This window comes from Danio rerio, chromosome 2, assembly GCF_049306965.1.
Source record: "Danio rerio strain Tuebingen ecotype United States chromosome 2, GRCz12tu, whole genome shotgun sequence".
NCBI lineage: Eukaryota > Metazoa > Chordata > Actinopteri > Cypriniformes > Danionidae > Danio > Danio rerio.
The window spans coordinates 240,001-267,557 of record NC_133177.1 but is presented as its reverse complement, the minus strand read 5'-3'; the positions used below and the strand labels follow the sequence as shown (position 1 = coordinate 267,557).

At 41.8% G+C, this 27,557-nt stretch overlaps 1 protein-coding gene across 1 annotated transcript; it reads right to left on the bottom strand.

Moving 5' to 3' along the window:
* Positions 1–6,405: 6,405 nt before the first annotated feature.
* On the bottom strand, positions 6,406–23,082 carry LOC137487611 (phosphatase and actin regulator 1). The gene is made up of 13 exons (XM_073921908.1): positions 22,784–23,082; positions 17,552–17,722; positions 16,112–16,192; positions 14,421–14,528; positions 13,351–13,554; positions 12,783–13,005; positions 12,395–12,570; positions 11,993–12,149; positions 11,700–11,755; positions 11,399–11,460; positions 11,126–11,266; positions 8,222–8,298; positions 6,406–7,734 (listed from the first exon to the last, which is right to left on the bottom strand). The coding sequence occupies exons 1-13, from the start codon at positions 23,019–23,021 to the stop codon at positions 7,719–7,721; spliced, it is 1,710 nt and encodes a 569-aa protein (XP_073778009.1). The 5' UTR covers positions 23,022–23,082; the 3' UTR covers positions 6,406–7,718.
* Positions 23,083–27,557: the final 4,475 nt, after the last annotated feature.

Genomic DNA, 27,557 nt, shown 5'->3' with positions numbered 1-27,557 from the left:
GGCGCTTCACGCAAGTCTCGCGAGACGAGAACCAGTCAACGCCCCCGACGCAGGAGCATTCGGAGACTAATCGCATCGCGTGTGTATTTTATTATGATTTACCTTCACGTTTTTGTTCTCAAATCAAATCCATTATTGTCCATTCTAGATTTTGTGTCCACAAACCGAAACGAATCGAATGTACGTCGCTGTGGTGTAGAACTGCATTTCCCGTGATGCCCCGCGCGTTTGTTTTTGTTGGTGCGTCACTCTCTTCTTCACCGTGTGTGTGTGTGTGTGTGTGTGTGTGTGTGTGTGTGTGACGGTACTAAATCAGCAGCAGTCAGCGGTAAACACACTCGGAAAGCTGAGCTCCTCACTGCGCTTATCACATCTCAAATAAATGTCCGCCAACTCGTGCGCTTCTCCCTCAGCGTTTGTCCCTCAGTGACCGCGAGCGCGGGTTATGAGCAGGGAATCAGTCTCGCGGATGATTTCGCTCATTGGAAGTCATTTAAATGAATATAGATGTCAAGTTAAATGTTGAGGGAGTTCATGTCGGCGGGCTGACGCAGATGAGTTGGAGATCTGAAGAGTGTTACTGCCATCTGTCGCTCACACAGAGAAACACACACACACACACACACACACACACACACACAGTTGGAGAAGAGGGTAGACAGCGCTGGGTGACGCACAACTCTTCTAGACTTTTACCAGAGTATTCTGTCGCCCTCAACAAGCTCTTAAAGCATGGAAGTTGTGTTATGTGCACAATTTCTCGTTCCATAAAGCAATTTTGTGGAATAATTCTTATATAACTGTTAATCGCAAATCTCTCTACCTGCAAAATTGGACAGATAAAGGTATTTTTTTCTTGTCTGATATTTTGGACCAATCAGCTAATTTATTTTCTTACAAAAATTGTATGGAAAGATGGTCATTCCCTATTACATTTAAAGAATATAACTATGTAACAAAAGCCATCGGTTTACTAATGCTAATGAGAAGTCACATGTCTTCATATAGGCTAGTATCAATATTTATAGAAATATCCTCCGCTTTACTTACATGGGGTACACTTTTGTAGTTAAAAATGTACAAACAAAGTTATTAGATTAATATTTTTCAAAAATAGAGCCTTAAAACCTAGAGGAAAATGTTTTTGGAATGTATATTTCGATGATATTGTGTGGAAAAAAGCTTGGTTGCTTCCTTTTCGTTTTTGCGTAGGTAACAAATACAGAGAACATTTAAAAATTTTACATAACATTTATATTAGTAATCAAACATTAACTAAATTTACTCAGACGGATGGAAACTGTTCATTCTCTTTACATCACTCAGACACGGTGATTCATCTTTTTTATGATTGTGAATATTTAAAAAAATTTGGGAAGATCTATCATTGTATGCCAAAAACAAAAAAATCAGGTTTTAGTTGCAATTTGACCCCCAAAGACGTTATATTTTTAATTTGTTTCAAAGAATTTATCTGGAATTTTTATTGAATTTTTTAATTTTGTTCGGTAAATTTCATGTTCATAAATGCAGGTTAAATAACACTAAACCTTGTTTAAAGGTTGCTATTGCAGATTTTCATTTGTATATAGAATCGCTCCAATATTTTAAGAGCTAAAAATGTATAAATACAATTATTGCGGCAAAGGAGCTGAAGTTATTTGATTAGTATTCTTGCTGTCAATTGGATGAGTATTATCATTGTAAAGATCTCTATGCTGAATTGTCTTTTTATTTGTTTAATTTATTTTTTAATTTATGTTATTAGCTACTTTTGTATTTTTTGGATGTCATGTTTAAATTGTATATTTGTTGTTCAATAAAAAAATAAAATAAATCAATAAGTATTCTGTCGCCCTCAGCTGATTGAGGACATCTGTAACCCGCGTCAATGGTTCAGGAGGTTCAGGTTTAACGTCCTTTCGTTATGTTCGGGTTTAAAACACCCTCTGAATTAAAGTGCTGTGAATGTGTCTGATGATAAACATTGTTCTGCACACATCTGTTAATCAACCTCAGTCATGATCAAAACTAATAAATGTTTTTAAATAAATCCATGGCCAAGCTCATGAGATCCCGGATTTGGGGACTGAATAGATGAAGAGTTTAGATGCAAAAACCTCTGAAGTTCTCTTCTGAAGTCAGCACTGTTCTCAGCCTCCAATATATTTATGTGCAGCTATTTCTCTTTAAGGCAATGCAAGGAACCTATTTTTAATGCAATGATTTACTGAACACACAGGATTTTGCCAAAATACCCCAACATTTCAGATGGCATTTAGAGGTTTATGCATCTAAACTCTTCATATGTTTATGGTTTATTAGTCTTGGACCACACTGGCCTTGATGCATTCTCAGTTTGTGTGCAATGCAGATTGACTTCCATTATAATCACATTTTCTGATTAAAGCTGACAGCAGACAATCATCCAAACTGACAAAGTGCAGAATATGAGCCCTGTATGAGCTCACTTATTCCATTTGACTGATATGCCGTCATACATTGTGAAAATTATCTATAGAAGAAGTCTTTAAGATTCATTACATTTTTAATTATTCAAGTCGCAAAATTCTGACTGAGGAAAGTTGAATGAGCTGACCAATTTGTTATTTGCCTTCAGATTTATTTTAAAGCAAGATGTATAATAAAAAAAAAATGTATTTAAAAATAAGTATTTTTCCATATTTATTAATTTTTTAATAATGCTAATCTCATATTGTTTATAAAACAGCATTAACTTACAATTTAAATGCAATTTTTTTATAAATCCTTTGTAGTAAAATAGCATGCTGAGTACTTTGACGAAATTGTAGGAAATATTTTTGGTGCATCAGAAAAGTGTGGTAATGATCAAAAATGGCAAAGATTAGTTCTTAAAATGTCACTAAAATGCATAAATAAATAGAAATAAATAATATTGAACAACTGCAAAAATGTCCACTTTTTCAGTAGTCTGGCTATGAGCCTGTATAGTCGTCATGTTTTATTTCTGATCATCATTACTGATGAACTTTGACATTTTAATCTCATCTGTGGTCAATATCTGCTCATACAGCAGTAATGAAGCATTTAGAGCGGTTTAATTGCAGATCGTCCACTGTGTGGCGCTGTTTGCACATAATAAATGTACTTGCAGGTTTCCAAATATGATGAAGGATCCAAGAAATGCTCTAAAAGCTCGAGTAACCCTCAGATCCTCCACCACCCATCCTGCTCAGAGCTGGGACTGACCCGGCGACTCTCTGCATGTGAGTCCAGTGCTCTAACAAGGAGGATAAAGACCATGACTACTGCTGTCTTACTGAGGTCAGAGCAGTGAGGTTTACCTGGCCTCTGCTACACTCACCCTCATACGGGTCACGGCACCAACGTGACCCTGCCGGTCCTAATGCACCCAGCCTGCTCCGAGCTGGGTCTGGACATGCTTCTGGATTTAGGACATTTGGACTAGAGACTGAGAGCAGCAGATGTGTCAGTGTGTGCTCATCATCGGCATCATCGTGTACTTATGAAGACAACACACACACACACTCAGTCGGTGTTGGTAAAGAAGGTCAGGGTTTATTGCTGGAATCGTGACGCGCGCGCTCACACACACCCTCATATAAAGTCATGCAGTTTCTACAAAGTCTTCAAAAACACACACCTCTGTTACAAAGATGATTGGGTTCCTGCTGGAGCTCCGGCTCTCCTCGTCATGTTCAGCCAGAGTGTGTGTGTGTGTGTGTGTGTGTGTGTGTGTGTGTGTGTGTGTGTGTGTGCGTCGACACTCAATCCAGATCAGATCAAACCTACACCTGCATCAGCCCACAAGCAGTCCTGATGCGTGTGTGTGTGTGTGTGTGAGATGGTCAATATGTATATGTGACAGTCAGTGTGTGTGTGTGACAGTGAGTGTGTATATGATGTTCTGTGTGTGTGTGTGTGTGACGCTCTGAGTGTGTGATTGACAGTGTGTGTGCATGTGTGTGACTGATTGTCGGTGTCTGTGTAATAGTGTGTGTGATTGTCAGTGTGTGTGTGTGTGTGTGCCCGTGCAAGAGCTGCTGTGTGTGTGTGTTGCAGACTCTCAGGACTGATCAACTGTACAGCAGGTAAATAGAGCATGAACACGTCATCGTTTTCCCAGAAACACACACACACACACACACACACACACCTCTGGAGCTGCCGCTGAGGCCAGTAATACACACTAAACTGACCCCACACACTGATCAGAGGTCAGGCAGGAGCTGAGCGAGTGTGACGCAGCAGTCCGCTTCCCGAGCAGCACAGCACCGTGTTGTCTAACAGAGTTCAGGAGGTCAACACGTCTACACTCACCACACACAGCCCGTCTCCTGAGTGTGTGTGTGTGTGTGTGTGTGTTTGCAGCAGCTCCTCCAGAAATGTGTCCACCTGTGAAAACCCTGACGTGTTCAACACCTGCAGAGCAGACATCCAGCTGAACAACACACACACCTCACAACACATCACATCACATCAGCAGCGGAGCGGTCCCAATCAACATCAGTGTGTGCGCATATCCTAAAGTGCATGCAGAGTATGATCACAGCTTCATCATCTGGACGTCTGAGGATCAACAACCATCAGTCTGCATGTGTGTGTGTGTGTGTGTGTGATTAATTCAGTGTGATTAATTCAGAATTCATCCAAGTGGCCCAGATCAGCTACAGAGAAGACAGCACACACACACATGCACACACACACACCGACTCCAGACAACACATCAGCTGTGTTTGCAGATCAAGGGTCAGTTCACACACAGCTACAGCTCTGTTATTCTCCATTCCAAACCAGCTGAGCTACTCTGAGTCAGATGCTGCTTCATTCATGAAAGAATCATTTGAGTTGATTCAGTGCTGACAGATGCTCATATGTCATTTCTAAAAGAGTCATCCGTTTTGAATGAATCATTTGAATGACTCATTATGACAGTGAATCATTGACTCACTGATTCATTCTGAAAGTCAGATGTTGCTTCATTTCTTAAGGAATCATTTGAGTTGATGATTCAGTGTTGACAGACACTGCTTTAGTCTAAAAGAATCATCCGTTTTGAATGAATCGTTTGAATGACTCATTATAACAGTGAATCGATGACTCCATCCATTCATAAAGTCAGATGTTGCTTCATTTATGAAGGAATCATTTGAGTGGATGATTCAATGATCCATTCTGAAAGTCAGATGTAGCTTTATTCATGAATCATTTGAGTTGATTCAGTGTTGACAGATACTGCTTAATTTCTATAAAAATCATCATTTTTGAATTAATTCAATGACTCATTATGACAGTGAATCAATGACTCAATGATCCATTCAAGAAAACAAGCACTGCTTCTTTTCTAAAACAATCATTTGAGTCAATGATTCATTCTGAAAGTCAGGGGTTGCTTCCCAGAATCATTTGAGTTGATGATTCAATGTTGACAGATACTGATTCATTCAAAAAGAATCATCAGTTTTGAATGACTCATTATGACAGTGAATAAATGGCTCAATGATCTATTCATAGTCACACGTAACTTTATTTATGAATGAATCATCTGAGTTAATGATTCGATGACAGATACTGCTTAATTTCTATAGGAATCATCAGTTTTGAATGAATCGTTTGAATGACTCAATGATCCATTCTGAAAGTCATCCTCATTTCTAAAAGAATCATTTGAGTTGATTCAGTGTCGACAGATACTTCATCATTAAAAAAAGAATCATCAGTTTTGAGTAAATTGATTGAATGACTCATTATGACAGCAAATCAATGACTCAATGATCCATTCTTAGTCAGACGTTGCTTCATTTCTAAAAGAATCGTCTGAGGTGATGATTCAGTGTTGTCCGATACTGCTTCATTATTTAAGGAATCATCAGTTTTGAAGGAGTATGAATCATTATGACAGTGAATCAATGATTCAATGATCCATTCTGCGAGTCAGATGTTGCTTCAAAGAATCATTTGAAGATCTGTCGAAGATGCTTTGAAGAATGCTGAAAACCTGTAACCATTGACTCACTGTTTGTTTTTCCAACAATGGAAGTCAATGGTTACAGGTTTTCAGCATTCTTCAAAGCATCTTCTTTTGTGTTTAATGGAATATGTTTAGGTTTAAAACCACTGGAGTGAGTGTGAATGGTGAGGAAATGTTCAGTTTTGGGTGAACTGACCCTTTAATGTAACGCACAAAATCAGAATATTGCAATTCCTGCCATTTCCATTAAACAATTATATGCAAAATTCCAAAACTAGCATTAAAATATGTGGATGGAAACACAGCTAACACACACACACACACACACACACACACACACACACACACACACACACACACACACACACACACACACTGATGTCTGATTTGTAGCGTGTGAATGACTGATAAACAACACAAACAGACAAAACTCAAAAATAAATGTAATTTAAGTTGAAATAAATGATGAACGGTGGACAAAATAAATACAGACACACGATAGAAATTAAAACATGTATAAAAACACTGCACCATTAAAACATGAGCACGGTCTGCATAACTGCACGTGACGTTACACACTATAATCATATTAAAAACCATCATGATCTGACGGCGAGCTTCAACACACGATGGACAGAAATAACAGTAAGAACTCACTCTCAGCAGCTTCAGATGAACACAAGAATCAACTCAATCAAACGACTCTTCATGAACACAAGAGATGTCTGAATCAAACGAATCAGAATCTTATGACTCTCGAGGAACAAAGCAAAAGCATCTGAATCAAACAGCTCGACAAAGACATAAAACATGTGAGCAAACGACTCTCGACGAACACACAAAACACCTGAATCAAATGAATCAGAATCACATGAATCTCGAGGAACAGCAAAAAGCATCAGAATCAAATGACACTCAACGAACACACAAAACACCTGAATCAAACTGTTCTTAAACAAATGACTCTCCATGAACTCAAGAAACTTCTGAGTCGAATGATTCTTAATGAACTCCTGAAGCAAATGAATCTGAATCAAATTTATCTTGATGAAATCAAGAAACATATGAATCAAATGACTCTTGATGAACAGCAGAAACATCTGAATCAAACGACTCTTGTTGAACTCACAAGGCAAATGACTCTGAATCAAATGACACTCGATGAAACCAAGAAATGCCTGAATTTGAATCAAATGACTGTCAATGAACGGCAAAACATCTGAATCAAATGACTCTTGATGAACTCACCAAGCAAATGATTCAGAATCAAATTACTCTCCATGAACATCTATTCGATTAACTCTTGATGAACTCATGAAGCAAATGACTCTGAATCAAATAACTCTTGATGAATTCAAGAAACGCTTGAACATTTGAATCAAATGACTCTGAATCAAATGACTCTATGAGCACACAAAACATCTGAATCAAATGACTCTTGACAAACAGCAGACACATCTGAATCAAACGGCTCTGAATCAAGTGACTCTTGATGAACTCACAAAACATCAAAACCAAATGACTCTGAATCAAATGACTCTTGAAATGACAACACTGAAGAAACCCCTTGCAAATCTCACTATGAATGTGTGTGTGTGTGTGTGTGTGTGTGTGTGTAAACGCAGATGAAGTGTGAGAGAGTCTGTAAACTTGTGAAAGCAGAGCCGCTGCTCAGCCTGAGTGACGGTCAGTCCATCTCTGTTCATGTGTGTGTTTGACCATTTCAGTCCTCCAGAGGGCAGCGCTACGGCCTGTGGAACCTGCAGGACACACACACACACACACACACACACACACACACATTAAGTCTATATTACTGTAGTGGTTGTGTTACCATAGCAACTGTAAAATCAGCACAACAGATTGGGATATACAGCGTGTGCAGAAACACAGAACACTCAGCTTCAGCTTCATCAGTGAATATAATGGAATCAAAGCTGCAGGAGACTCTGACTCTTTCCTGAATGAGTGAATCTGTTCCTGAATGAATCATCTGAGTCATTAATTCAATGATCTATTCATAAAGACAGAGACTGATTCATTTATAAAAGAATCACTTGAGCTGATGACTCGATGATCCATTCTTAAAGTCAGACGTTGCTTCATTTCTAAAAGAATCGTCTGAGTTGATGATTCAGAGTTGTCAGATCCTGCTTCATTATTAAAGGAATCATCAGTTTTGAATGAATCATCTGAATCACTCTACACACAGGCTATGGTTTAAGCTCAATCTGCTGAACTCTTGACCTGGTCAGATGCCTGCTGGACTCGTGAACCTCCATCTCATTGCTCTTGAAGTCATTCAGCTCTTTCCTGATGGCGGCCTGCGAACACACACACAACACGCGCACACACACACACACACACACACACACACACACACACACACACACACACACACACACACACACACACACACACACACACACACACGTGAGCAGATGCTAGTGTTCCAGCTGAAATATGAATGACATCATAATCCATCACGGTCGCTGTGACACTTTCACATGTTTGTTTTCAGATCATGGAGATAATTTGAAGAATGTTGGAAACCTGTGACCACTGACTTCCACAGTAACGTGACATAATAATAGTGTTGCTGAGTGTTGCTGAGTGTCCTCGAATATAGTCAAGTGTCATCAAGTGTCGTTGATCATTGTTGATTGTTGTCGAGTGTTGTTGATAGTTATTGATCGTGTGTTATTGATTGTTGTTGATAGTTATTGATCGTGTGTTATTGATTGTTGTTGATAGTTATTGATCATGTGTTATTCATTGTTGTTGATAGTTATTGATCATGTGTTATTGATAGTTGTTGATAGTTATTGATCAGGTGTTATTCATTGTTGTTGATAGTTATTGATTGTGTGTTATTGATTGTTATTGATAGTTGTTGATAGTTATTGATCGTGTGTTATTGATTGTTGTTGATTGTTATTGATCGTGTGTTATTGATAGTTGTTGATAGTTATTGATCGTGTGTTATTGATAGTTGTTGATAGTTATTGATCGTGTGTTATTGATTGTTGTTGATAGTTATTGATCGTGTGTTATTGATAGTTGTTGATAGTTATTGATCGTGTGTTATTGATTGTTGTTGATAGTTATTGATCGTGTGTTATTGATAGTTGTTGATAGTTACTGATCGTGTGTTATTGATTGTTGTTGATAGTTACTGATCGTGTGTTATTGATTGTTGTTTATAGTTATTGATCGTGTGTTATTGATTGTTGTTGATAGTTATTGATCGTGTGTTATTGATAGTTGTTGATAGTTATTGATCGTGTGTTATTGATTGTTGTTGATAGTTATTGATCGTGTGTTATTGATTGTTGTTGATAGTTATTGATCGTGTGTTATTGATTGTTGTTGATAGTTATTGATCGTGTGTTATTGATAGTTGTTGATAGTTATTGATCGTGTGTTATTGATTGTTGTTGATAGTTATTGATCGTGTGTTATTGATTGTTGTTGATAGTTATTGATCGTGTGTTATTGATTGTTGTTGATAGTTATTGATCGTGTGTTATTGATAGTTGTTGATAGTTACTGATCGTGTGTTATTGATTGTTGTTGATAGTTACTGATCGTGTGTTATTGATTGTTGTTTATAGTTATTGATCGTGAGTTATTGATTGTTGTTGATAGTTATTGATCGTGTGTTATTGATTGTTGTTGATAGTTATTGATCGTGTGTTATTGATTGTTGTTGATAGTTATTGATCGTGTGTTATTGATTGTTGTTTATAGTTATTGATCGTGTGTTATTGATTGTTGTTGATAGTTATTGATCGTGTGTTATTGATTGTTGTTGATAGTTATTGATCGTGTGTTATTGATTGTTGTTTATAGTTATTGATCGTGAGTTATTGATTGTTGTTGATAGTTATTGATCGTGTGTTATTGATTGTTGTTGATAGTTATTGATCGTGTGTTATTGATTGTTGTTGATAGTTATTGATCGTGTGTTATTGATTGTTGTTGATAGTTATTGATCGTGTGTTATTGATAGTTGTTGATAGTTATTGATCGTGTGTTATTGATAGTTGTTGATAGTTATTGATCGTGTGTTATTGATAGTTGTTGATAGTTATTGATCGTGTGTTATTGATAGTTGTTGATAGTTATTGATCGTGTGTTATTGATAGTTGTTGATAGTTATTGATCGTGTGTTATTGATAGTTGTTGATAGTTATTGATCGTGTGTTATTGATAGTTGTTGATAGTTATTGATCGTGTGTTATTGATAGTTGTTGATAGTTATTGATCGTGTGTTATTGATAGTTGTTGATAGTTATTGATCGTGTGTTATTGATAGTTGTTGATAGTTATTGATCGTGTGTTATTCATTGTTGTTGATAGTTGTTGATAGTTATTGATCGTATATTATTGATTGTTATTGATAGTTGTTGATAGTTATTGATCGTGTATTATTGATAGTTGTTGATAGTTATTGATCGTGTGTTATTGATAGTTGTTGATAGTTATTGATCGTGTGTTATTGATAGTTGTTGATAGTTATTGATCGTGTGTTATTCATTGTTGTTGATAGTTGTTGATAGTTATTGATCGTATATTATTGATTGTTATTGATAGTTGTTGATAGTTATTGATCGTGTATTATTGATAGTTGTTGATAGTTATTGATCGTGTGTTATTGATAGTTGTTGATAGTTATTGATCGTGTGTTATTGATAGTTGTTGATAGTTATTGATCGTGTGTTATTCATTGTTGTTGATAGTTGTTGATAGTTATTGATCGTATATTATTGATTGTTATTGATAGTTGTTGATAGTTATTGATCGTGTGTTATTCATTGTTGTTGATAGTTGTTGATAGTTATTGATCGTATATTATTGATTGTTATTGGTTGTTGTTGATAGTTATTGATCGTGTATTATTGATAGTTGTTGATAGTTATTGATCGTGTGTTATTGATAGTTGTTGATAGTTATTGATCGTGTGTTATTGATAGTTGTTGATAGTTATTGATCGTGTGTTATTCATTGTTGTTGATAGTTGTTGATAGTTATTGATCGTATATTATTGATTGTTATTGATAGTTGTTGATAGTTATTGATCGTGTGTTATTGATTGTTGTTGATAGTTATTGATTGTGTGTTATTGATGAGCAGAGGTGCTGGTGTGACCTTGTCGGCCGCCGTCAGTCTGGTCCAGGGTTTGTCTGTGCGTCTGTCGTAATCCTGAGCGTCTGACACCTCCACATAATCACTGAAGCGGATCAGAATCTTCGCTCGCCGCAACTCCTCTACTGTAGGCCTCTGACTGAGCTGAACACACACACACACACACACACAGCACTGTTACACACACAAATACAAGCTGACATAAACACACACATCACGTCACATAACAATCACACACACACACACACACACACACACACACACACACACACACACCTTGCGTGAGAGTTTGCGTCTGATCTCTCTCTTCTCCTCCATCTGCTCCTGTTCATTACGAGCTGCAGGACAAACAGGAGATCACAAACAACACACTGACAAGAGAGAGAGAGTGTGTGTGTGTGTGTGTGTGTGTGTACATGAGTGTGTTTGTAGGACTGAATGTGTGTGTGCAATAGCTTCTGTGTGTGTGTGTGTGTGAAAGAGAGAAAGTGTGTCTGTGTTGACTGTGCTGATGTGTGTTTGTCTGAGAGTGTGTACATAGCATGTTTGTAGGACTGTGTGTGTGTGTGTGACTGACGTTTGAGTATGTTCCTCTGCTCCAGCTCCTCAGCTGTTGGTCTCTGGCTTAGTCTCCTGTTCAACAAACACACACACACACACACACACACACACACACACACACACACACACACACACACACACACACACACACACACACACACACACACACACACACACACACATCATAAAACAAATCAACATCTCTTCATCTGTGTGTGTCAGTGAGAGATTCTGTTGTTGTGTGTGTGTGTGTGTGTGTGTGTGTGTGTGTGTGCATACGTGTGTGTGCGTACGTGTGTGTGCGTGTACCGTGTGAGTTTGCTGCCGATCATCTGTCTGGACTGCAGGCGCTCCTCGTCCGTCTGAACAGGTAAGATGTTTTTCTCCTGCAGCTCTCTCTGAGACGGCCTGTTGCTCAGCTTCACCGCCAGAGAGTCCGCACGCAACACCTTCAGCGCCAGCGTACCTGCACACACACACACACACACACACACACACACACACACACTGAGCGTGAGAAGTGCTCTCCATCTCAGATGCAGGAGCTAGCTGATGGTTGTATGAGCTCTAGATTAGATGACTGTAATGCTCTGCTGGTCCAGCATCATCTCTTCAGCAGCTCCAGCAGATACTGTATGTCCACTCGCTGCTCTTCAGTGTCTGGACTGTGTGTGTGTGTGTGTGTGTGTGTGTGTGTGTGTGTGCACTGACTGGAGAACAGTGAATCCTCGTCCTCGTCCTCCTCTTCCTCCTCCTGCTCTTCATCTCTGTATAGGCTGGGCAGATCCTCATAGTCTGACTCGTCAGGGATGTTCTCTTTATCATCATCATCTTCATCCTCACACTCGACCACGGCAGAGCTGTACTGACCAGAGTGAAGAGCAGAGCTGCGGACACACACACAGCAGCGGTCAGAACACACACTCTCACATGGTATACACACACCTATACACTCACAACAACTGCAGGCAGACCACTGACATACACAGCAGTCAGTTGACTAACACACACACACACACACACACACACACACACACACAGCAGAATCTGCCGTGAACTCTGGCACACTACATAGACCGCACTAGTGAGTGTGTCGCACCTCTCCAGCCTCTGCATGCTGAGCGCCAGTGTTTTCTGCAGCTCGTCGATGATGCGGCAGGACGGGTGGGCGGAGCCATACTGCAGCTGCAGCGGGTGCTTATACTGCAGCAGAGCAGGCGTCTTCTGAGGGAACGACAGCGGAGATGAGGACACAGCCGGCACATACAGCATCACCTTCTTAGGAGGTAGAGGAGGAGACAGCCTTCCCTGTAGACATGAGTCTGACAAGTGCGTGCGCACACACACACACACACACACACACACACACACACACACACACACACACACACACACACACACACACACACACACACACACAATATGATTCAAGATATTAATTTCATGATTGAAGACATCTCTTGTGGCGATTATACAGTTGCTATGGTAACAGAACAACTATAGTAATTGATCTGCTGTGGTGATTCTACAGTTGCTATGGTAACAACAACTACATTAACTGATCTGTTGTGGGGATTCTACAGTTGCTATGGTAACAGCATCTATAGTAATAATCAAACGCTGTAGTTGTTTATAATTATAGGGCATATATGGGATGTGTTTCTCACCTGTGCTGTGATTGGCCAGTCTGGAGAAGGGTTTGGGCGGCAGGGCGGGGGGCTGTTTGTGAATGAGCTGAGGTTTGGCGGGCGTTTCCTGATGCTCACCGGGGAACGTGACGGTTTTCTTGGGAGGAAGCGTGAGAGACTTGAGCGTGTTGTTGTCCTGAGCACAAACCCCACCATCCAGAGGCGAGCGGAAGTCCACAGCGGCTGAAAACACACACATGCCTCACTGTAAAACACACCAGGATGAAGGAGATCCATCCTCCCACGAGAACAAACGTCCTCCTGGTTTGGAGTATGAGGAGCCGGCCGCAGCAGAACAAAGCCCATTACTGAGCTCACGAAGCGCTTCGTTATCTCAGCTAAGCTCATTAAAGAGAGCCGTCAGCTAAAGCAGCTCCTTCATGCTGTATCTCCACTCTCATGTGCTTTAATCTTCCTGACAGAGCGAGTAAAAACAGACCCGATCCCAATCCTCAGGACTGCAGGACGAGCCCGTGTCCTTCAGCGACTCTACACACATTCACCAGCAGCAGAATTACAGACTACTGGAGTGACTACAGCCGCAATACTGGCCGCATGCTTCAGCTGACCCAGTTAGGGTTTCTCCCTCTCCTGTGGCGCAGATCAGATATAGCCGGAGCAGGAGACACAAACACATTCAGCATTAGTTTAGGCCTATCCTGATCATTATTACCAGCTGCTGTGAGTTTGAGCTGAGAATACACACAGATGATGTTCTCCAGCGCTCTGGAACTGACCCTTTCAGACTTTCATCCTCATTGTGGTGTTTTGGTGACTGTCGCTTTAAATGCAAATGAGACTGAGCTCTTTTCAGAAGAGGGCGGAGCTACAGATGCATATGTGTCAGCATAGTGGCAGATTCAAACACAAGACTAATGTCCTATGCTAATGAGATGGAGAGATGATTATTAACTGCAGTATCAGGTGCATGAGTGCATGAAGCAGAGCGAGGTGAGGGTCACTCAACACTGTTCAAGAACTAAAACAGTCTTTTATTCTGCGGTGTAGTGCAGCGACTGACTGACTGACTGACTGACTGACTGACTGACCATTTCTCTGTCGCTCAGTGATCTCCGTTGTCCGATCACAGTCTGTCCTGTCTGATATCAGCCCCTTCTCCAGCCGACTGTCCACTGCCAGCACCGAGACCCTAGAGTCTGACACACACACACACACACACACACACACACACACACACACACACACACACACACACACACACACACACACACACAGTGAAATAAATGACCAAACTACCAATAGTACCTCATTACAAACATACAGGAGCTATAGAGAAGGGGAGGAGCTATCAGGAGCTTTTGGTGCCTGACAGCTCCTCCCCTTCTGCCTAGTACCTGTAAACTCCTCCCCTTGTGCTTAGCCACAATAGCACCTCCTCTTCTGCTTAAACTCTGATAGCTCCTCCCCTTCTGCTTAACCACTGATAGCTCCTCCCCGTCTGGTTAACCTCTAATAGCTCCTCCCCTTCTGTTTATCCCTAAAAACTCCTGATAGCCCCTCCCTTTCTGCTTAACCTCTGATAGCTCCTCCCCTTCTGCTTAACCTCTGATAGCTCCTCCCCGTCTGCTTAACCACAGATAGCTCCTCCCCCTCTGCTTAGCTCCTGATAGCTCCTCCCCTTCTGCTTAACCTCTGATAGCTCCTCCCCGTCTGCTTAACCACAGATAGCTCCTCCCCCTCTGCTTAGCTCCTGATAGCTCCTCCCCTTCTGCTTAGCACCTGATAGCTCCTCCCCTTCTGCTTAGCTCCTAATAGCTCCTCCTCTTCTGCTTAGCACCTGATAGCTCCTCCCCTTCTGCTTAGCTCCTAATAGCTCCTCCCCTTCTGCTTAGCTCCTGATAGCTCCTCCCCTTCTGCTTAGCACACGATAGCTCCTCCCCATCTGCTTAACCACTGATAGCTCCTCCCCTTCTGCTTAGCACCTGATAGCTCCTCCCCTTCTGCTTAGCACCTGATAGCTCCTGCCTTTCTGCTTAGCACCTGATAGCTCCTCCCCTTCTGCTTAGCACCTGATAGCTCCTCCCCTTGTGCTTAGCTCCTAATAGCTCCTCCCCTTCTGCTTAGCACCTGATAGCTCCTCCTCTTCTGCTTAGCTCCTGATAGCTCCTCCCCTTCTGCTTAACCACTGATAGCTCCTCCCCTTCAGCTATAGCCTCTGTAGCTCCTGCATGTTTGTAATGCGGCAGTAAACACACGTTGACGGCTGAGTTTATCACTCGGCTCTTACAGTAATTTTCCTGGAGTAAAGATGTTGTTTATGCGGAGGCTGAGCCCCATGTTTTCATACACATTACAGCTTTAAAATCTAAACGGATCCCTGTCAATCTCTTTTTTTTGGGTTTAACTATAATTTCGCCTGTATTTCATCCACAACACAGCTCGGGAGCAAAGGAAGCGTCCTCTGGGTTACATTAGATAACTCATGCTCAAGCTGAAACTAACCTCTCCAAATATACTAAATCCAAAATAAGATATGAAATAAAATGTTCAAATATTTTTGAGGAATGAAGCAAGAGCTGTGTCAGAGCAGAGCTCATAAATATTCATGACCATTCCAAATACGGTCAATAAGAGGCGTTTATGGAGTAATAAATGAGCATGTACAACCATTTCTAAACCACAAACCGACTGTGTAGATCTCGGAGAACAGTTCAGTGTGTGGAGTCACAGCAGTATATGGGATATACAGGATAATGACAGATGATGAAGAGACATGAACCTTTCTGGAAGATCTCCTTCAGCACTCCTCGCTTGATCAGCTCCTCTCGAGTCTGACGCACTGACATCTTCCTCTCCAGAGCTGAACACACACACACACACACACACACACACACACACACACACACACACACACACACACATCATAAACACACTGCGCATAAGCCACAGGCCGGTGTGTGTGTGTTTTGCAGGTATGATAAGCTCACACAGTTTCACCAAATTTAAGTATGTGGGGGACAAATACATCAACTTAATTACACTTCAGGACAGACGAATGCTCGATTCTGATTGGCTGAAAGCTGCTTTGGAAGTCAATGTTAATGCTTTCTTCAGAATATCTGCAGCAGACGGAAGGATCTCCTGCAGAAGCAGTGGAGGGAGCGTGGACGAGTGCACTGAGTGAACTGCCCCTTCAGGAACACACACTGAGGGGCTGGCGAGGGTGTGCTGATGTGTTATTCCCTCAGTGTTTCTCTGTGTGAAACTAGACGCTTGATAAGAAGATGATGCATTATGCAAATGGTGCATTTAAATATACTGGTACTATAAGAGATGATGAGAGGAGAAATGAGGATGACTGATCTCGATATTCTTTGAATGCAGAGGTTTCCTTCATTCCCATCAGTCAGGCATGTCTCCACATCAATCTCAGTGAAGCATGATGAATGAGCAGGTCAGAGGTCATGAGCGTCAGTCGACAGTGTGTTCCGACTCCTGAGGGTGAAGTGAACATGCAGCAGTTCTGTACCTCACCTTCATCATCCTCCTCCTCCTCCTCGAATGTTGACGGTGCATATATTGACACTGAATCACTGACAGAGCATTGTACATTACTGATGTGCTGATCCGGCAGAGTCTGCCAGTGCATTAAACAGCAGAGCGCGCGCGCGCGTGTGTGTGTGTGTGTGTGTGTGTGTGTGTGTGTGTGTGTGTGTGTGTGTGTGTGTGTGTGTGTGTGAGAGACTAAGTGTGTCGCCCTGTCTGTGTTTGTGTGCATCAGTCTGTGTAAATCAGTTTGAGTGTATGTGTATCAGACTGAGTGTGTGTTTGTATCAGTGTGAGTGTGTGTGTGTGTCAGCCTGAGTGTGTTTGTGTGTGTGTGTTTCCCCCACAGTCCAAACACATGTGCTATAGGGGAATTGATGAACTAAATTGAGTGTGTGTGAGAGAGAGTGAATGAGTGTGTATGGGTGTTTCCCAGTACTGGGTTGCAGCTAGAAGGGCATCAGCTGTGCAAAACATTTGCTGGAATAGTTGGCGGTTCATTCCACTGTGGCGACCCCAGATTAATAAAGGGCCTAAGCTGAAGTGTGTGTGTGTGTATCAGTTTGAGTGTGTCTACATTAATGTATATTAGGTGGTGCATCAGTCTGAGTGTGTGAGCTAGACTTCTCCTCTGTGTGTGTGTGTGTGTGTGTGTGTGTGTGTGTGTGCTGACCTGTGGCCCTCAGCTTGAAGTTCTCGCTCTTCTTCTTCCTCCACTTCCAGGGTTTGAAGAGGCGTCCCAGACTGGAGAACCTGCTGCTGCTGCGGTGCTGAGAGAGAGCGGCGGCCAGAGGAGGAGGAGGACAGACGGGCAGCAGAGACACCGGCGGGGGAACCTCCTCCACTGCACACAAACACACACACACACACACACACACACACACACACACACACACACACGGTCAAAATGAGGATCACACCAATAAACACACACAAACACACACACACGCGCACACGCACACAAACACACAGTCAAAATGAGGATCACTCTTACACACACAAACACACCGATATACACACACACACACGACCAGGCTAATGTGACACACACTCACATGTGAGCATGTGCACACGTAGACATACACAAACACAGACATATATACACACTGACACATCTCTCTCTCTTCAATACAAACACACACCTCAGTCTCACACACACACACACACACATTCATACACACACACACACACACTGCACATTGAGTGTTTCTCTGCTTCATCATCAGTGCTGGAGTGTTGGAGCTGCAGTGTGTGTGACGCTGATGCAGATACTGAAGTAGGTCAAACACAGCAGCAGCACGCACACGCACACACACACACACACAATGACACACAATTCAGACACAGAAACACACAAACACACACACACACACACACACACTAGTGCTGGAGGATGTTGGAATAACCTGTCATTGTGTTATGTGCTCGTTTCCTGCGCTGATGTTGTGTGTGTGTGTGTGTGTGTGAGACATCACTGCTCTGTAAACTGCTGGATCCCTCCACCGCACTGAGAGCACAGAACAGAACCGCTCCTTATCCTGATCAGCAGGAGAGTGGCGCTCTGAACAGGACAACTCGTCAAACTCTTCACTCATGCTAACGGTCTAATCTGAATCAATGATCTATGCTAAGCAAAGCTAAGTGTGCTCTGGCAGAGACTGGCTGAATACTCATTCCGAGGCCTCAAGTGATTCTGCAGCGCCATTGATGAGATCCAAGAGAAGATGTCAACCACAGAGGAGTTCTAGAGGTCTCCATAATCCTGGACCAGGCCGTATCCTGAGCCGCTGCTGTGGTGGTGATGGAGGAGTGGAGAGCAGGAGACTGATTCCTGTAAGACCCCAGTGACAGACGAGTCTCCGCATTGATGTTGTGGGCCGGCCTGAACACCAGCCGTGCAGCTTCTCCACGATGGACGTCCAGCGCTCTCCAGCGCCTAGACTGCAGCTCTGCACAGGACGTTCGTCCAGAGGAGAAATGATGGAGCCCAGCTGAGCCAGGTCGCTCTCCAGGTTTGTCTCCTTCTCTTTGGTCAGCTGGTGAGGTTTGTTCCTCCGCTGTCCTGCTTGGTTTGGGTCTTGTGGAGCTGCGCATGCATGATTTGCTCTGCAGTGTTTGGACTCTTCCGCTCTGAACACTGGACTCACACAGGAACACACAGGAACTGAACTGACTGGATCCAGTCGTGCTGATGAACTGCTGAACTAATGCACAGTGTCTGGATTTGATTTTGTAATAATTATTATTAATAATGTTCAGCTTTACTCCCGACTCAACACTGCAGATCAGACTAAACACACACACACAAACACACACACACACACACACACAGATCAGCAGCACGTGTGGACACAGCAGGCCCTCAGCAGATCCTCCATAATCACATTAACACTGGCGTGTGACGCACATTAATCACACAGCAGCTTCATCAGCAGGATTAGAGCGTGTGGTTTAACATGACAACACGTTTGCTGATGCAGGACAGCGGGATCAACAACACAACAACACAACACCAGCACACTACAGGCCATTCACCTGTTCACACTCACATGCAGAATATCCCAAACACAGCAGCAGCACACACAGAATAACACACACCCAGCAGACGAGAAGCACACTGAACTGATGAAGAATCAACCCAGAGCCGCTCTGAGACAGCACGTTCACCCAGCTCCAGCTCAGCGCTGGCTTACAAGCATCTCTAATGACTAAATGATCTATCATTGAGAATAACTGACAGAATATTAATTATAATTATTTATATCACATTCAAATAGGTTTGATTTGTTGGTTAATATCAGGACAACTTTACATTTACATAGATATACATTTGAATCCCTCATGACTCTCTCCCGAGAAATGAATCAATCTGACTCTCTCCGGAGAAATGAATCAGTGACTCTTTCCTCAGAAATGAATCAAACAGACTTCCTCGCAAGGGAATGAATCAAACCAACTCTCTCATAAGAAATGAACCAAAACTGACTCCTTCATGAAACATGAAACTAACCAATTCTCTTCTGCAAAATGGATCAAAACATACTCTCTCATGAGAAAGAAATCAAACCGACTCCCTAGTGAGAAATTAATAAAACCAACTCTCTCATTAGAAAGGAATTAAACAGACTCTCTCGTGAGGAAAGAATCCTCGTGAGGAATGAATCAAACAGACTCTCTCGTGAGGAATGAATCAGACTCCCTCGTGAGGAATGAATCAAACAGACTCTCTCGTGAGGAATGAATCAAACAGACTCTCTCGTGAGGAATGAATCAAACAGACTCTCTCGTGCGGAATGAATCAAACCGACTCTCTCGTGAGGAATGAATCAGACTCCCTCGTGAGGAATGAATCAAACAGACTCTCTCGTGCGGAATGAATCAAACAGACTCTCTCGTGCGGAATGAATCAAACAGACTCCCTCGTGCGGAATGAATCAAACAGACTCCCTCATGAGGAATGAATCAGACAGACTCTCCTGTGCACTGTGTGATTGTCTGTTTGTTGTGCTGTTGCTTCTTCTGATTCAGACTCCGGATAAACCCTTGAGTTAACAGAACCCGTACATCTGTCATTGTGATCCAGCCTGCTTTAGATCTGGTTCAGTGGATGTGTCTGGTTCTGTCGGCTCCACAGCTCAGAGCTTGTTCAATCAGAGCTTCATGATCAGGTCAACACAAATCCAGGCCAAACACACGGCTGTAAATCACCATCCACACAAACAAGACACAACCAGCGCCAGAGTCAGAGCCAAGCCTATTTCAGGAGCCTGTAATGTGCACAGAGTAACTTATATAGGTCAGAAATCTGCTCAAGGAGGAGCAGACCCAGTTTACTGCCACATTAGTCTGCTTTAAACAAACACACTGCATTGTTCCAAGAGGAGACCATATTCATGCTGTAATGTGTTGCAGATGATCACGGATGCAGTATTCCTCTGAGTCTTGTTGTCACAGACGGGGTTAGAAACATCTCAGGAGTTTGGAATGACATGAAGACGAGTAATTTATAACAGAATATTCATTCTCGGGTGAACGAACCCTTTATTGTGTTTGTGTGTGTGTGTGTGTGTGTGTTTGAGCTGAGAATACACACAGATAATGTTCTCCAGCTCTCTGAAACTGACCCTTTCAGGCTCTGATCCTAATCGTGATGTTTTGGTGACTGTCGCTTTAAATGCAAACGAGATTGTGCTCTTTTCAGAAGAGGGTGGAGCTACAGACACCTGTACGTCACCATAGTGACAGATTCAAAGGTAATGGCTAATGGACAGACAGCTGCTTCTCACTCAGGGCTGCTTTTTATGCTAATACGGGGGAGATGGGCACGTACAAAGAGAGAATGCTAGTCAAAGTTGTTGTGTTACCATAGCAACTGTAGAATCACCACAACAGATCAATTACTATAGTTATTGTTACCATAGCAACTGTAGAATCACCACAACAGATCAATTACTATAGTTATTGTTACCATAGCAACTGTAGAATCACCACAACAGATCAATTACTATAGTTATTGTTACCATAGCAACTGTAGAATCACCACAACAGATCAATTACTATAGTTATTGTTACCATAGCAACTGTAGAATCACCACAACAGATCAGTTACTATAGTTATTGTTACCACAGCAACTGTAGAATCACCACAACAGATCAATTACTATAGTTGTTGTTACCATAGCAACTGTAGAATCACCACAACAGATCAGTTACTATAGTTATTGTTACCATAGCAACTGTAGAATCACCACAACAGATCAGTTACTATAGTTATTGTTACCACAGCAACTGTAGAATCACCACAACAGATCAATTACTATAGTTATTGTTACCATAGCAACAGTAGAATCACCACAACAGATTTGGTGAGTAAAAATAAATAAAAATACTATTTAAATGATAACATAAGAAACAGCAGATGGCAGTAGAGCGCGCACTAGCGGAAGTCTCGCACACTCAAAACAAACTGCTGTGTTGTTTTTAAAGAGACAGTTCACCCAAAAATATCACCTCCATCATCGTTTACTCACCCTTTACTGGTCACAAACCTGTTTGACTTTGTTTCTTCACAAAACACAAAAGAAGATATTTGGAGAAATGTAGTAACCCTGCGAGTAACCGCTGACTTCTGTTTGTTTTTCCTTCTATTTGATGTAGAGCTAGTTTTATATGTGCACACTCCTTCAGTGCCCGCTTGTTGCTCACTGTATTGTTTACAGCACTGCTCTGAACACTGGGTCTGAAAGTCTGACCTCAACACAGCATCAGCAGTGTGTCACTGACTGAACAGTGTTGTGCTGTGATGCTCACTGGCTGATAATGTGATTCTCCTATCTTTAAAGACTCTACTAATCTATATAAAGCAGAAAGTCTGACTATATATCTCACTTTACCTCGCTTTCCTACATCTAGAGTCAATGGCTACAGGTTTCTAACATTTTCCAAGTATGTTCTATAGTGTTCTGCAGAAAAAGGAAACTCATACAGCTATGAAAGCACTTGAGTTTGAGTAAACAAGTCAGTTTTCCTTTAATTTAAGAATATTGTGCACACAGATGAAGCCCACACTGATGGAGGAGACCAGGAGAAGCGCATCTGCTCCCTTTACACATGATGCAGGACGCAAAGAGCACACAGAGTGAGCTGAACACGCAGAGCAGCATTCACAACAGAAATCAAGCTCATTATGAAAAACGCAACGCCAGCGCGATGTACGCGACGCACGTGCGTCAGACGCATGCGTAAATCAGGCCAGTGACTGAAAACAGCAAGAACGCGTCCTTGGTGATCAAAAACGCAACGCAGCAGCCAAACTGCACACACACACACACACACACACACACACACACACACACACACACACACACACACACACACACACACACACAGGTCAGGATGTTCTCACCGTCCTGCGCGCGGCTGCAGTTGCTGCAGATGTGCTTGATCTCCTTGCCGATGTGGCAGTGGATCATGAAGGGCATGTTGTTGTGATGCTGCGGGTTCTGGTTCTGGTTCTTCTTCTCCTTCCTACAGTTCAGCTTCATCATCCTAGCCAGGCTGAAGCCCTTGTTCTTCGGCTTCTCCATAGGCTTCCCGCTGCTGCTCCACAAGCCGTGCATGAGCGCGTGTTCCGCCGTGGACATGATGAGGATGATGAAGAGGATGATGATGAAGAGTAAGAGGATGGTTCTGACTCTGATCAGCAGTGCACGCGCCGCGCGCTCCTGTCTTCAGCCGGCGGAGATGCGCATTGCGCGCGCTGGTGCTTGCGCCCCTTGTGGAGAAACAGCAGAACTGCAGGAGCGCGGTGGACAGCAATAACGCCACTGCGACGCAGAATGAGCTCAAAATAAACAACTCTTCTTTTTATTTCTGTGCAGGGGTTAATTATTGACCATCAGAGTGGTCGCAGTGTCTGGTTTTGGTTTCATATAAACCCTGATCTCAGTCCAGCAATGTTGTTCAATCATGCTTACAGAGATCACTAGTCTCCATCATCATCATCATCATCATCATCAGATGCACCTGAACTATTATTGCTGAACACTGAAAGAGTCTGGGAAGTTTGGGCTCAGAAAATAAACCACCGTGTGAAAACTGCCTTCTTTGCATGCAATCACACCTGATGATTCGCCACGACAGGTGAATGATCAAACTGCTGCATTACAAATGTGCTGGTTACTGTGATGATGGCCCACGTGTGAGCATCCTACATCAGTATAACTGATGGTAAATACTGTAGTATTATTGAACCATAATATAGAAAAGTGTGTATTTCTACAACTCCAGCGTACTGCAGTATTAACCATCATCCACTCTAATAAACTCGAATAAATACCGCAGTATACTTTAGTTTTTAGTAAACCTTTCACACATAATAACAGTGTAGAGATCATCAAACGTGCAGCATACGAACATACTAGTGCTCATAGAGAGAACGCTTTAAACCATTATCTGTTTTCAAGTGGCTGCGGCCAGCTCATATGCAAAATTACTGTAGTAAATCACAGTAAATACTGTAGTGTTCATGAACCATGCTGTGGTGATTCTACAGTTGCTATGGTAACAACAACTATAGCAATTAATCTGTTGTGGCGATTCTACAGTTGCTATGGTAACAACAACAACTATAGCAATTAATCTGTTGTGGTGATTCTACAGTTGCTATGGTAACAACAACTATAGCAATTAATCTGTTGTGGTGATTCTACAGTTGCTATGGTAACACAATAACTATAGTAACCGATCTGCTGTGGTGATTCTACAGTTGCTATGGTAACAACAACAACTACAACAATTAATCTGTTGTGGTGATTCTACAGTTGCTATGGTAACAACAACAACTATAGCAATTAATCTGTTGTGGTGATTCTACAGTTGCTATGGTAACACAATAACTATAGTAACCGATCTGCTGTGGTGATTCTACAGTTGCTATGGTAACAACAACAACTACAACAATTAATCTGTTGTGGTGATTCTACAGTTGCTATGGTAACAACAACAACAACTATAGCAATTAATCTGTTGTGGCGATTCTACAGTTGCTATGGTAACAACAACAACTATAGCAATTAATCTGTTGTGGTGATTCTACAGTTGCTATGGTAACACAATAACTATAGTAATATCAGCAGATGACCTGTAGTTTTAAAACTATAGTGTATATTACAACACGATGCACCACAGTTTACTGTAGTAAGAAAGAATAACACTAGTGTTTATTGCGGTTAATTATACTGTAGCAATAATCAACAAAGGCATACTATAATATTATGTATACAGGCTATAGTATAACACACTTGAGTACAGTATGCTTCGGAAACATTACAGCGTGTGCTCCAGTATTGGCAGTAAAGGCAGATGTTGCGGTGTTTGATGTGGTTCAGTGGTGCTGCTGTGGACTGTCCTGATCCTCAGTATCTCACAACTCAATTACAGAAAGAGCTTCAGTCAGAGTTACGCAACACAGAGGCAGATTAGCACAGACGGACACGAGCGCTCCGCACAGTTATCTCACAGCCTGCGGAGAAGGGAATTAACTAGTGTCCACTGATGAGGGTGCTTATCATTCATGGTGTGCTGCACGTGTCTCCTGATGTAACCCTCAGCTGCTGTGTGCTGCTGTCTACATAGGGTGCGGACTTACAAGACCCCATGCAGTCATCATCAGACTATGAGAATTTCTTTGCCTGACATGTTTACATGCACTCATGACCAGACACGCCAGAAGAACTCAGACAGGTGTGGAGCAAGTGGAGGACGAGCAAATGATGACTGAGCTCACACTTTGGGGTGAACTGTCCCATTTCTGAACCGTGTGACTGAATTCTGCTGTCTGCTCTATAAAACACTGCGTTTATGTAACTCACTGCTGGGTCAAATATATATATATATATATATATATATATATATATATATATATATATATATATATATATATATATATATATATATATATATATATATATATATATATCAAATATACTGTATATTATATATATATAACCCAACTGTGTGTTACTTTTTCAATTAGATTTTAATAACTTTTTTTAACCCAACATTGGGCCTGCAAATTTAGGTTTTGTGAATACTGCAGTATACTTTAGTGTTTACTACAGTAGACTGGGGAACATAGTAGTATAATATACTCTACAGTAACACCCCCTGATATATAGAAAGGGTAATACTTTTATATTAATATAGTTATTGTGTTACCATAGCAACTGTAGAATCACCACAACAGATCAATTACTATAGTTGTTGTGTTACCATAGCAACTGTAGAATCACCACAGCAGATCAATTACTATAGTTGTTGTGTTACCATAGCAACTGTATAACAAATACAACAGATCAGTTACTATAGTACTTGTGTTACCATAGCAACTTTCCCACAGGTACTGTTTACTAACAAGCTGAAAGCGCCCACTACTGGCCTGGCACACATAATACAGCGCTTGTGGCCATTATCACTGACATGTGTTCAGTAAGTCCTCATAAGTGATGCAGTAGGGCTGTCCTGTTTGCTGTAATTTATCTCCTTCAGTGTTATGGGTATTTCACTAATAAACATGTCTGTTTCTGCAAGCCCCTCCTCCCCAAAAGCACACAGAGCTCCTATTGGCCAGCTGAGAAAGTGCTCTGAACCGATGATTCCCATGCACAGATTTTCAAAACAGGTTTCAGCGATTAATTCTCACATCGCTTACTGTCTAACAGTTCGGTCACAATCTAATATAAATATTCCTTTTTCCAATTGCCTGACAAAAAAAGAGCTCATTAGCATACATAAACAAATAACTCAGCAGATTTATTTCATCCACGAAAGCAAATAAATTCCAGAAGGTGAGAATAAACACAGCAGCTTCACACAGAAGGCAGAGCGAGGGCTTAAATGAGCAACCAAACAAGACACAGGTGAACACAATCATGTAACCCATGAGTGACCGCTGAGACAATGTAGAACACAGGAACGAGACACGGCATTAGCATCCGCAAACACAAGTACACCAGAATCCATCCTGCTTTGCAAAGCTCGAACATTTAAAGCGGCAGACGATAAAACTGCAGCACGTTTGCAATAAACAGAACGCTATCATGCATCACTAGAGCACGGCTATTCAATTAGTTTGTCAAATGAGGGGTCGGAGAGATCTGACTTGCGATATGAGTGATGACACAGCAGCATATGCTGTATATTTGCTCCTTAAGACCCCCACGTTGTACTTTTCTACATTAAAATGTAATATTTTTTGTATTCTGAAACTATTTAACATCAGTGGTAAGTGGTAAGTATTTTACGTTTTGTCAGTTTAGTAGCTATTTCGTATTCAGCTGAGTCATGTGACAATGTACGATTTTAAAAAGGAGGCGTGGCACCTAACCCCACCCCTAACCTCAACCGTCATTAGGTGATGAGCAAATCGTACTAAATTGTACAAATAAGATCATGCGCATTTATACAAGCCACTACAGCAAAATGATGCGAATTGCCGTGAGATTGCGTTGGTGCATGTCTCCATTTGAAATAATAAACTTGCGTGCAGAAAAGACGCGATATGTAAACGGCCCGCTGCTATGGTTAATGCAATGTGCGTGCGTACTAGCCTCAGTGGTTAATAGTGAAATCGGCTACTGTCGTTGCATCCCTATAAACGATATCAGTGCATTGTACAAAAGGCCGTTTCTACAAACATATCCAAATGTTTTCGGCTGCTCGCGGCACTCGCCTGATGTCAGGTGGCTCACGCTCTGCGCAGCTTCGTCTGCAGCTCGCGCTGTATTGAACAGACGCACGTCACTTCATAACTATAGCAGCTGTTTTTTGACTGAACTAAATGTATTTTGATGTCTTGGTCGCACTATCTGGAGGGCGGAACAAAGAGTCTTGGGGGGCGGGTTCAACTGAATAGCACTGCTCTAGAGCACAGGTCTCAAACTCAGTTCCTGGAGGGCCGCAGCTCTGCACAGTTTAGTTCCAATAATCAAACACAGCTGAGGAGCTTGAGGAGTTTGAGACCCCTGCTCTAGATGCTAATATGCAGTTCTTTAATATTATGGTCACTGTTTTTCACTCATATGTGCGTTTAGATTCTGTCATGGCAGCTCATTTGTTGTTCTGGAAAAAAGACTCGAAATCCACATTCAACACGGTTTCCATGGCAACAAGCAACAATA